The 12,422-nt window shown below is 43.2% G+C and overlaps 1 protein-coding gene across 2 annotated transcripts in view; it reads right to left on the bottom strand.

Annotated features, from left to right (window-relative positions):
• Window positions 1-799: 799 nt before the first annotated feature.
• Window positions 800-12,422, bottom strand: part of sema3aa (sema domain, immunoglobulin domain (Ig), short basic domain, secreted, (semaphorin) 3Aa) — a 33,715-nt gene continuing 22,092 nt past the window's right edge. For both annotated transcript variants that reach the window (XM_079655174.1, XM_079655175.1), the window contains exons 7-17: window positions 11,661-11,803; window positions 11,391-11,505; window positions 11,219-11,288; window positions 8,853-8,997; window positions 8,548-8,767; window positions 8,065-8,156; window positions 7,901-7,942; window positions 7,525-7,682; window positions 4,780-4,847; window positions 4,545-4,690; window positions 800-3,518 (exon numbers count right to left, since the gene is read on the bottom strand). In XM_079655174.1, the coding sequence (XP_079511300.1) occupies window positions 2,817-3,518; window positions 4,545-4,690; window positions 4,780-4,847; window positions 7,525-7,682; window positions 7,901-7,942; window positions 8,065-8,156; window positions 8,548-8,767; window positions 8,853-8,997; window positions 11,219-11,288; window positions 11,391-11,505; window positions 11,661-11,803 (1,901 nt within the window). In that variant the 3' untranslated portion in view covers window positions 800-2,816. The remainder of the gene's footprint in view (window positions 3,519-4,544; window positions 4,691-4,779; window positions 4,848-7,524; window positions 7,683-7,900; window positions 7,943-8,064; window positions 8,157-8,547; window positions 8,768-8,852; window positions 8,998-11,218; window positions 11,289-11,390; window positions 11,506-11,660; window positions 11,804-12,422) is intronic.

Raw genomic sequence — 12,422 nt, 5'->3', positions numbered from 1 at the left:
TCTAGCAAAGACTATTTTCAAAAACTAATCATATATTTCATTTATATTGTTGGGGAATGAGTTAAAGACAATGTATAGAAGGAATTGTGCATGTTGAATTTAGTTCTGTATTTTTTTTAAACCCTGAAATATGTCCCGGGTCAATTTGACCCCGAACATTACCAAAGGGTGCAAAATGTGAACATAACACAAGGGTTAAGAATATTGAAGACTTATTTTTCTTCTTCTTATATTGAAGACTTGTTTTCACAGCAGTCATTTGACCTCACAGTAGGAAAAACCCAGGTGAAACAAATGAGGTTAATTATGTCTCAGTTCCATCAAGTGTCCGAGTAACCAATCACAGTGAGCTAGCATCATGGTAGCTAACAAGCTCACCCTAATGTTCTTTCTAAACTTTTTAAAACAATAAATTGCTCCTGAATTTCAGCCATGTTTCTGTCGATGGCATCGGTAGTTCAACGTTTTCAAAAATGGAATACCCCTTTACGGTGAGGCTACATTAGTTTATAACAAACAAACATTGTCTGCAAAACGATTGACATTCCTATTAGCTTACTTTGTGTTTAGTACTAATTAGCACAAATTAGCATGCTAACACTAAGATAGTGGACATGCATTGTCATTCTGGGCATGTCATTCTCATGTTAGCATTTAGCTCCACTTTTAGCCTCACAGGGCCTAGCATGTCTGTAGTCTTTTATTTAATTTGAGTCCTTTGTGTTACCTTGGATACAATGTAGTGCAGCTGAGGACACTATGTGCAGAACGTTTTTAACTGAAATGAGAACAAAGAGACTTTTCTTTTGTAACGGAGATGTTTATTTAGACAACTGAATGCATGCCAGAAAGAACCTTTGTTACAGCAGTGGTAACTTCAGCTCTCTCACTTTTCTAACTCTGAGGGAGGGACCTGAATCAGGGACACAACCAACTTTGGACTTTTAGTAGAGGACACTATCTTGACTAATTTATTGCATTGACACATTACTCCTGTCTTAGGGGACAGGGGAGACAGGAGGTACCATAGTTGAGTTCTAGTTAAAGGAGTTTGGATCTTAACCAGCTTTGGCCAGAGTATTGTAGGTTGTGTTATCACTGTTTTGGCAAAAGGACAAAAGTAATTCACACCTTGCTTTAAGGGAACTTTACCTCTCACACAAAACACGTAAAGAGACGATAAAAAAGATGCACTTACTGTAGGTAGCATTCACATGCAGTATAACGTGTCTTCTCCTTCAGACTAGGTTTAACATTTTTCTCCACTATTTCTTACAGAGATTCACAGCTAAAGTTTTTCAGTTTGGGGAATTATCTTACACATAATGGATACCGGATGAACAAAGAAATGTTGAATGGATATGGGAGAAATTAAAATAAAATGAAATAATCTGCTATGAAAGTCAAAAGAGACAAAATTGTGCTTATCGTTGGTCGGATCTCTGTCAAATATGTAGTAATGACACAAACCCCTGTACTCATATCAACCCTTTTATCCCCAAAAAGGGATTCCTTGACACAATTTCAGCCAGTTGGTCCATCAAAGCTTCCTTAGTTCCCTCTGCCATTGTTTCTCCCAATATATTGATGAGCCAAAAATACCATAATATCAAAAATAAATGCAACCCTTTCACAAAACAATGAGCAATAAATAATAATCAAGTGGTGTTCTTGTACTGTATATGTACTGTATATACACAGAGTTAAGTTTGTTGTATATATGTACACAAAACAACTGGCAGTCTATTTCAGACTGGGTTTTTAGCATAGCCTACAACTGGAATCCGTGCCCAGATTCTTTAAATCCCATAAAAAGCAACAACATCATAACTTACACCGAATCCTGGAGAGCAGTAGGGATAATGCACAATGAGACTACTATGTTGCTTGTAACGTTTTGCCCCCAAAATAGAATCACTGGTCTGGAAAGGAAAGACAATATAAAAGAAAAACTTTTTAGGGAGGGTGTAACAAAAAAAAAAGCCTCTAGAATTCCATAAAATAACTAGCTTATTAAAACATTGATTGACGACAACATGCACAATGCTTTCCCAGCCTCGGTGGAGAAATTATGAAGCACTTTCTCTACACCGCAGCATGACTTTGCAGTTTTTGCTTGTATTAATGCTTCTATCTGTTTTTAAACAACATAAGGGGCCACTGGTGCAACCCTTTCCCTTTTCTCCTTTAAGGGTGCTGTTGCATGTCTTCACTCCAAAGACTAGATGGAAGGCTCTTTCTCCTCAAACAGTTTTTCAAAATAAGAGTTTTTAATCCATTCCATGAACACTCATCTTGCAGGTCACATGCTCAGGCAGTGAGGACAGTGGATCATTTCTGCTTCCATAAAAGTCTGTGTATCTATAAATGTCTCCACAACTGTCCTCTCAGCATAGTAAGTCCCTCTGCGTATGAACAAACACCTCACTAAACATTTTTGTCCCAGTCTTATTTTAGTAGCTTATGTACAGGAGGTTGAAGTGTCTGCCAGGCAGTATCCCAGGCAACCAGCCATATCTTCACACATTTACAGTATGCATTCCAGTTTTCAGTCCTCTGTTAGTCTTTGTCCATTTCATTTGTGTCTTTGAATTGGAGTGTGTTGTTGTGACATGATGGCAGCTCTTGTATTTCTACTTTTCTAAGAGTGTGAGCTGCTGTTTTCTTATTGGTTTTGCTTTCATGACGAGGTCACTGAATCATACATTGGACACACAATCTATAGAATGTGTGTGTGTGTGTTATGTGTGGATGCATGGGTTTGTGCTTGTGTGTGTATATCTGGTTGCATGTGTGCATCTCTGTGCTTTTTCCCCTCAGACGCTACGTGGGGGTCTTTGAAGCTCGTGGGTCCTCCTGTTGCGTCCCTTCTTATTTTCCTGCATCCTTCTCCACTTGGCCGTTTGATGGCTGCCCGCCCGAGATCCCCCCGAAGCCGGGGTCCCCTTCTGTCCATTTTGCGTCCTCGAAATGTTCTTTGGTGCCTGGCCAATCAACGTACCCAGATTTGGTTGAGTTTTCTGGGTAGGCTGACCTTGTGTTGGCACGTCGACAGTTGGATTGTCACCCTTAGGCCATGGCCCCCTCTGTGGGGGATTGGCTTGCTGCTTCTGGGCATTTGGCGCCAAAGCTTTAGGCCGTGCCGCCGGGTTAGAGGCGCCTGTGCTGTCGGTTTTACCGTTGGGCGTCTTCACCCTCTTCTGTTTGCGCTCTTTCTTCCAGACTCGATCACAAAACTCCTCCACGCTGTTGAGGTCTGGGTGGTCCAAGAGAGACAGGAAATCTCTATACCACAGCCTGTGCTTGGGAGAGTGACCTCCCCCGCCTCCCGCGCTGGAAAGTCCGGGCAGGATTTCACCCAGTTTCTGAGCGGGGATGACCTGGAGGTTGAGGCGCAGCAGGGGCTGTATGAAGCCGTGTTCCACAGCCTGGCAGTGGTAGATACCTGAGTCCGACTGGGTCAGGCTGCGTATGAGCAAACCCTGGTCTGTATGGAGAACCCGGTCATCGAGCTTGATCTGGAAAAAGAGAGAATAAGCCAGAGGAATGAATTAATAGGGAGAAATTAGAACAAACAGACAACAGCAAAGCACAACAGTCCTTGATCTGAGTGTGAGTAAACAGGGGTCATAAAAATAAATAAAATATTAGATTTTGATAAATGATTGCCGATGCCAGAGGTGAAAGAAGTTCTCAGATCTTGTTCTTAATTTAGTAGAATTTGCATTCAAAATATAATCTAAATCTACTTAAAGTACCAAGTAGTATTCATTCTGCAGATTGGTCCATTTCAGAATAATATATATGATATGTTTTATAATGATTGATCATTAAAGTGTTATCAAAACTGGCAAAGGTGCAGCTAGTTTGAATGACTTTGTATACTGCAGGGTAGCTTGTGGATTTACTCCAGGTGGAACTAAAGTCTGATTCAAGAGTTGATTATATTTCCCATTATTAATCCAAATCTGCAAAGTAACTAAAGGTATTATATACATGTAGTGGAGTGAAAGTACACAATTCACCTCTGAATTGTAGTGGGGTAGAAGTACACAATTGTACGTAACTTAGTTACTTGACACCACTGGCCAAAGCTATGAGAGGAAAGTGTTTTTCTAATGAAATAATAATCTGTTAAACTGTGGTCTGTGTCTGATAAGCCTAAAATAATCATGGATCTATTACTCAAACTGGACTTCCTGGATTTAAATTCAACCCTGTACCCAATAACCCACGGAACGAATGCCCCGTTAAACAAAAACAGCCACAGCAGAAACTCAGGCCAAATGAACTGGATAAAGCATGGGGTCAAAAGTAAATCTAAACATCCACACCCCTAGGTTATCACCTTTTCTAGGTCACTAAGTTTAAAGGTCAAAGAGTTCAGAGATCCTTACAAGATAACATAGGGAACTGATTTTTGCAGAGATGATGTTTTGTTTGCAGCAATTTAATTATCCCACAAATTCAATTAAGTTAGAGTTCAAATGTGTGACTTTTGCAATCACCCAGCTGCATTTGAATCAGCGATAACGTGAACACACCTCGTGCTTGCGCTCGTCGTTGGGCTTCTGCAGCTGCCAGTAGATGAGCGCTCTCTGAGACTTGGGGCTGCACTCCAGGAACATGCTGCTGTTCTCCACACCGTACACATTCCTGTCCTCCATGCCGCCTAAGCCGGCTGTGTCTTCTGCTCACACAAACACACACAGGTTAGGGGAAAGTGTGTAGCAAGAAGAGGAGAGAGCGTACTATGTTGTGTTCGTGTGGAGTCATTACCATGATGCTGGAGATCCGAGCACTGCGAGAGAGGGTCTCCGTTTCTGATGTCCTGTCGTCTGGTTCGCCTGGGGTAAACCACAGAGAAAGTTAATGGCTGTAGTGCAGGGGTGTCGAACAGAAGGGGTGACTTTGCAAAGTGTAAAAATTACAGAGAAGGCATTAACTGCATTTTGTATGTATAAATGGTCTACATTTACAAGGCGGGGGATAACTTAATCCTCTTCCTCAATGGTTTCCACTTTGTGGTGGTGGTCAGGATTACTACACAGATGAATGTAAAATAATTTTTAGATATTATTCTGGATCATAAGTCCTGGATGGATATCCTCGTGGATTCATCTTCCTATTATACACACATGCTTTTTCCAAACATTTGGACTACCTATGTTGCAAATGTATTATCTTTTCAATTTATACACGGCATCTATTGCACGTCTGTCCGTCCCGGGAGAGGGATCCCTCCTCTGTTGCTCTCCCTGAGGTTTCTCCCATTTTTCCCTTTAAACTGTGGGTTTTCTCTGGAAGTTTTTCCTTGTACGATGTGAGGGTCTAAGGACAGAGGGTGTCGTATTGTCATACTGATATTCTGTACAAACTGTGAAGTCCACTGAGACAAATGTAACATTTGTGATATTGGGCTATATAAATAAACATTGATTGATTGAGATATTGTTTTGATCATGAAGTAAAATTATATAAAACTATATTGTTTAGTTCCAGATATCAGTGACTACATTTGTCTGCCTTTGTAGATACACTGTGATCTGTAAGTTGTAATGCACATGTGTAAATGATAACGTGGGGCAATCAATTGTTGTAATTGCACTTATTTGTTTCTAGATATGTCAGGTTGTTCATAATAGTTTGTAAAAAGATAGTTCATTTAAATGTGAACATTTATTGGTTATTAAGCTAGGATTTTACTGGTCAGGCCCACTTGAGATCAAATCTGGCTGTATGTGGCCCTGAACTAAATGAGTTGGGCCCCCTGCTGTAGAGGGTGTACTGGCAATTTAAGCAACACATGTTCAACAGAATAGACCAGAAATTCACGTTATGTTCTCTGTACTGTTTAATTTCAACCACTAGGGGGCAATGTTACACAATACTTTTTCAGCTTCACTGGAGACTGGGTATTCGTTGAACCTTTACCCCACTGTTAAATCACAAGAGTGGAAAAAAGTAAAGCCTGGCAGAATGTTACGAAACATAAACCTGCCGAGCAATGAAACAGCGTGCCTCATTGCGTTCCGATGAGCCGTTATTATGAAACACATAACACATTGTTTCGCCCTTGCAAAGCCTCGTAAAAGCAGACCCACTCTCTGTCCCCTCGATATTAAAGTCCACCTTGTCATTCGGCTTTTTTTTTTACTGCCTGACAGCGAGGAGTTTTCACAGCCTGGCTTTGCAGAGTAACTGCAAATGTTCCTGTTCCTAATTGTCATGGTCATGTTTAAAATCTCTGACAGGCCCTGTACAAATCAAAGTGAGGTGAGGTGGGGTAAGCCAAAGGTGAGGGGAAAGGATGGAAAGAAGAAAATAAAGCAGAGGAAGATGTAACAAAGAAACAAATGCAGAACGGTCAGCACGTGTTTGAATTCACATCAAATATGCCCACTAACATCCTTCTGTGTCCCATCCATACAGTAGATGCTGCTCTCACACATGTCCTTCCTCTGTACGTTTCCTGGGATAACAATCCTGTCTTTTTCATCTGGTTCTCATTCTGTGGGGGGAAATATTTGCAGTGTGGAGGAGAGGAGCCGATCCTGGCCTTAACCACGGGGTGTGCCACCTCTTCTGTAACCCTGCCAAGCTGGAGTATACCCACTGGCCTACTTCTGCTGGTGTGAGAAGTTCTGGATGAATGAGATGCAGGGGTGCAGTGTGTGTGTGTGTGTATGTGTGTATGTGTATGTGTATGTGTATGTGTATGTGTATGTGTATGTGTATGTGTATGTGTGTGTGTGTGTGTGTGTGTGTGTGTGTGTGTGTGTGTGTGTGTGTGTGTGTGTGTGTGTGTGTGTGTGTGTGTGTGTGTGTGTGTGTGTGTGTGTGTGTGTGTGTGTGTGTGTGTGTGTGTGTGTGTGTGTGTGTGTGTGTGTGTGTGTGAGTGTGTGAGTGTGTGTGAGAGAGGGCTGTGGTGGTCAGCCTAATCCCACTGGCTACGGCAAAGGGTAATTTGAGGGTGTGTGTGTTCATACCTCCTGGATTCAGGGTGAAGTGGTCAGACAGCTCCTGTTGGCTATAATTTAGTGTGTGTGTCAGCTTGGGTGGATGTATATTCGTCAGTGTGTGTGTGCGTACATCTCGGCTGTAGGGCGAGGGATCACAGCTCAGAACAACTGTTACTGGCAGAAGTTACAACCCAGGATGTTGGATTGTACCTCTTGGAATGCACACTGAGTATTTAATCACTGTATTTTGTGCCCGTGTATTATTCCGACTGCAGATTACTTCCATGTTTAGATGTTTTGGCACTTACCGTGTACTTTTTTTGGATTCACATCACTTGCAAATAGGCCGGTGTCGGTCGCGGTCTACAGAAACAAGGTTGTACTGATATGCCCTTGAGCAACGCATTTAAAGCCATTTACAACAGCGGACTGCAGGTGCACTGATAACTCCCAGGTGCATGACGCAATTATTACAAAGGCAGGATGTGGCTGAAAAGCATGCAGGCTCAGCAAACCCCTTGGAGGATAAATAGAGGTCAAAGATGTGCGTGCGTGCTCCTACCTCTTGGCGGTCGGAAAGTATCTGGAACACTCGCTGCCGTCCCAGGCGCAGTAAGGGTCTCTGGCCAGGCAGCACTCGGCACAAGCTTTCCCATACACCTCGCAACGGTGTAAAGACATCTGTGATACACCCAGGCCAGAGCCGAGGTACAGCTGTTGCTGTGGGAGAGAAAGACAGAGCGAGGATGTACAAATTAACTATTCCTGTGAGGCTCAGTTGGAAAAGGTTTGTAAAAAGAAGTAGGTTGTGAGTTTGGCCCTCAGTAGGCACATTTATTCTCATATCTCAGTGTTTGCCTAAAGGCCCAGAAGCTCTCAGTTCTAACCCTGTCAACAGCTTCTGGATAAATTATTATGTGCTGGAAAAAAGTCTTTACCTGCTTGGTCGACAGCTCCATGGCAGTAATGGGAGTCGGCTCCTGCTCAAAACAAACATAGCACAGCTGCTTTAGTACCACATCTATGGACACGGTGTGTATTTCTATACTGTAAGGCATCAGCGTCATAAACTGCTGTTAACACTTCAGATTTATGGTCTTACCCTAAAGACAGTCATCTCCTCCAGAACCACCTCTTCCAGGTCGTGCCAGCTCTCTCTGGGGATTGTCACCACCTTCAGCACTGTGCCCATGTCTGAAAAAGATATACCATTAATATTATTATAATAATTTGTCAAAAATCTACATTTAAACCGGCCGTCACATGAACGGCGGTAAGATCACTGCTTGAAGTGGGAGAAAAAAGTGCCAGTACACTTTTATCTACATATTAGCAGGCGTATCAGTATACCATTATTACATTGAATAACAAGCAAAGTCTCTCTCAGTGTGCTCCAAGTTTAATTATACTGCCATTTATTGAAAATAGCAATACAATATCTATAAGTGGAGCTGAACCCCTTCACAACTTAAATCAAATAGTGTAGTATGAAAATAATAGAACTACTAGAGTAGATCACTTTGAGCACGTTGTTTAAAATGCAAATTAAAGCGGACATCAAAGGACAAACTGTGAAATGTTGTACCTGTCCCGATGAACATGACGTCGTACTGTCCGTCCTCGGCCTCCACTCTGTCCACCACCAGCTGGGAGAACTGGTAGTCCACGTCTGTCCGCACCATGATGGGACGCCCGCCTATCGGGTGCACCGGGTTGTACATGGCCGGGTGTCCCCTGGCGAAGGTGATGACATCATCAGGGAGGTCCTTGGTGGAGTCGAATCCTCCAAATGTCTTGCTGGGGCACTGAGGGTATGACCAGAAGGTTAGTTTAAATGATGACACTGAAGAAATCACTTTATATAGGACTATTGTTATTGTGGAGACTCACAGTGCCAGGGCGGGGGTAAGGCACCCTCCCTTGGAAAGGCACCCACTGGTAGTTGGGTCCATCTCTGTGTGCGTAGGAACCCAAGAAAACCCTCCTGATGTCGGCCATGTTGTACATGCACACTGCTGAGCCCTTAAAGATGTTACTGTGGAGAAAGGGACAGAAACGTAGAAGGGATGAGACCAAAAAAAGAGTTAAAGGATGAAGAGAGGGAGAGGGCGGGGAAAGATGACAGAGACATAAATGATCGGTCACAAGACAGGGATTAGGAGCTTGTGAAATACTGAAGAAAGACAACAAAATGACCCTTCATCGCACAAAGACAGAGCAGAGCAGGGTTGTCATGACCTAAGTATACGAATGACAGATTGGAACTTCTCCCTGATTGCTTCTAGCCTCTTGAGAACAGACAGGAATTTGGGCACACCACCAACAAAGCAGGAGACCTGGTTCACAGCATACTTGGAATCCCCTCCGATATTTAGCCCTCGCTTCAGCCAGATGATCGGATTTTACTTTCACTTGCCAGACAAGGTCAAAAGCAGGCAAGGTCAATCATTCACGCAAAAAGGACGGAATTTGGGGGATTTTATTTCAATTTAAACGATGTCCCGAGTCATCCGGAAGACAGCAATCTGAGCCGTGGTTAATCAAAGTGCTGGGCGTTTTACTAGAATATTCCAAGAGATATTTCGTAAATGACTCATTTGAATATTCCTGGAGCTGTTTTTTTGCGCACCATGAAGTCTATTAACCTCTGACCACATGTAATCCAGATTGGTTTCCCATTTTTAAAGACTTGTCATTTTTTGCTTGAAGGTTACATGTGGAAAAATTAAGTTCATTCATCAGCTTTTTGTCACTTTTTACAGATGGCAGATTTTAATTTGGACAGTCAGTCTCTTGCATGAGCGAGAAACCAAATTCTTCAATAAGATTCGGGACGTCCTTTGTCTTTCTGACTGCAATGGGAAGTTGTATCAGACTAATTAGGGATGTGGCTGGCATACACGCAGCCCACAGTGCTCACCAAAGCACAGAAGATGAATGGATTAGCATTTGAAAATGTTAATTACAGCGAAATTCAATTAACTCCAGGGGCAAAATAAAAACCACTCCAATACCCATGCTTTTAGAAGAAGGGCGAACATGTGTTTGTGCAGATACACACAGTTTGAGACAGAGGAAATGCAGTTAACCCCACAAGAATACTCCCCCCCCCCCCACACACACACACACACACACACACACACACACACACACACAATCAAACATTGATCTGTCAGTGGCAGCTTCTTTGTGCCTCATTAAGCAGTGATATTAAAAGCCGGTCCCTCGGAATCTCTGCCCTATTCATCTCTGAAAAGCGGCCACTTAGAAAACCAATTAAACCACTCTAATTCCTCAATGCCCTATAATTGAATTTTAAAGCGTGTGTGTGTGTGTGTGTGAGTACAGGCACACATTTGGGTGAGAAGGGTGTGTAGCCACCAGAGACCTTTTGCCTCGAATAGAGTTCTGAGAAGCCATACGGGGCTGGTGATGCAAGGCGCCCGTCGGTATGCGTCTTATCATTAGCAGTGATTGATGGTGAAGTGTTTGTCCTCTTTTCAAAGCAGTTTGGAGACACTACCGGACACAAAATCCCCCCCTCCTCCTTCCTAAATGCAAATTCATCATCATCATGATAAGTGCTGCCATCTGTGCCATTTCAACTCACTTATCTGCGTCGCCCCATGCCTTCACCTCTCCGTATGCTTCAATAGAGCCCCACCCGGCCTTGGAGAAAAACCCCATTGAATGCTGGGACGAGAGACGTGCGTTCCTGCTGAGTGAATATCATGTTTCTCTCGCTCCCTCCTGCTCTATAATCTGATTTCCCTACAAGCCTCTGCCAAGGTTTCAGTGAAACGGGGGGACAGGTAGGGAGGAACAGGGGGAATCGGCTTAAAGCAATATCCATTCTGAGATGTGGGGAAGGGAACCATGTGAGGGGCAAGCTACCATAAGACACCTGTAAGTGGATTACGAGACGGGGAGCGCTGTCTGGGAATTTGACGCAGGCACGCCTGGCCGCTCGCATTCTGCCATGTCATTTGGATGGTTAGGAAATTACAGATAAAAGGACGGAATAAAAGATTTGAAAAGGAATAATCCCTGAAAGGAAATATGAAGCGTGTGTACTTTCCGAATACCCTGGAAATAACCTGTCAAGAACGGTTGCCCGTTGAATTTGTATCAGCTCCTTGTGATCTCCTAGCAACTAATCAACAAAACAAATATGATACTACCAGCGTCTTTCAAGCTTTTTGAGAATGTGAGTCTTTGCACGCACATTTTAAAGTCAGACAAAAAAAGATCTGTACCTGGATGTGGTGAATACGGCGTAGATAACCGGATTCTTCGGGTCCTTGGAGCTCATTAGAAACACGTCCTCTGAAAATACAAAGCAAGAATGAGTGAAGGTGATGTTTATTAGCAGCATTTAAAAGAGAGTGTGTCAAGCTTACTTTTTACAAATAAAGAATACACACTTACGTAGCTCATCAAAGTGTGTATCGATGCCGTTGACCCCCGGCACTGAACACATTAGCCGGGCTTTAAGGAAAGTGGTCCACTTGTTAACAAGACTCCTGTGGCCCCCCATGTCATTCTGTAGTGCAAAAATACAAAGAACTAAATACATTTTTGCTAAATCTGATACACACATGTAGTGATTTTCTCTTCAACCATGCAGTTATGTTAAAATGTATTTCCATTGTTTTCGGATTCAACTGTGATTAGGGTTTTGTATGTGTGTGTTGTTACCTTACACAGTTGTCCTATCCTGGCGATGGTAGCTTTGCCCGTGTGCTCTCCGTCCATGGCGTTCTCTTTGAAAAACAGGAAGACCTTGTCGTCTTCAGGGTTGTCACTCTCTGGGATCAAGTGAACACCTACAAACCTGGGGTCTGGAGGGGAAAAGGTGAAATGAATAAAGCCCAGAAACAACACTGCAGGCAGTCAAAAGTGCATACATGTGTTCATTCACACTTGAAGCACACAAAAACGTACACAAACTAATGTTTTACGATCCAACCTCCGCCCCGATGACAATCCCTTCACCCCTATTTTACACCTCCGAAACCAAATCCCCCGTGATATTCTCCAGTCACGGCTCAGTAATAACAGCCATTCACTTTACACCCTGGTGTTACAGTATCTGACTCTACCCCAAGTGAGCGCTCCAAGCCCAAATCCCACATAACCCCTTTCTCTGGGCCACATCCTCGAAAACACACATGGCTCTGATTGTCCCCGGTAACACTTGAATAAATGTATCTCGACTTTAAGCACAAGAGGAAATCAAAGCTGAAGTGGCCAGCCGAGGCCTTAGGGCCGGGACATCTTCTGACAGAGGGAAGGGGAGAAAGTGGCCACAGTCACTGAGGCGTCGTCACGCGTAAAACGAGCCTGTGTCTGAAAGCTCGAGGGGTTAGCTGTTAAGAAACAAGCAGTGCCATGTTTCGCCTGCATGGCCGTTTAGGATATAAAGTAACTGTGAAAAAGATGACTGTGGCCAAAGTGGGA

The sequence above is a fragment of the Notothenia rossii genome (genome assembly GCF_949606895.1).
Source record: "Notothenia rossii genome assembly, chromosome: 10".
NCBI classification, from domain to species: domain Eukaryota; kingdom Metazoa; phylum Chordata; class Actinopteri; order Perciformes; family Nototheniidae; genus Notothenia; species Notothenia rossii.
This window is presented reverse-complemented; position numbering and strand designations above follow the sequence as displayed.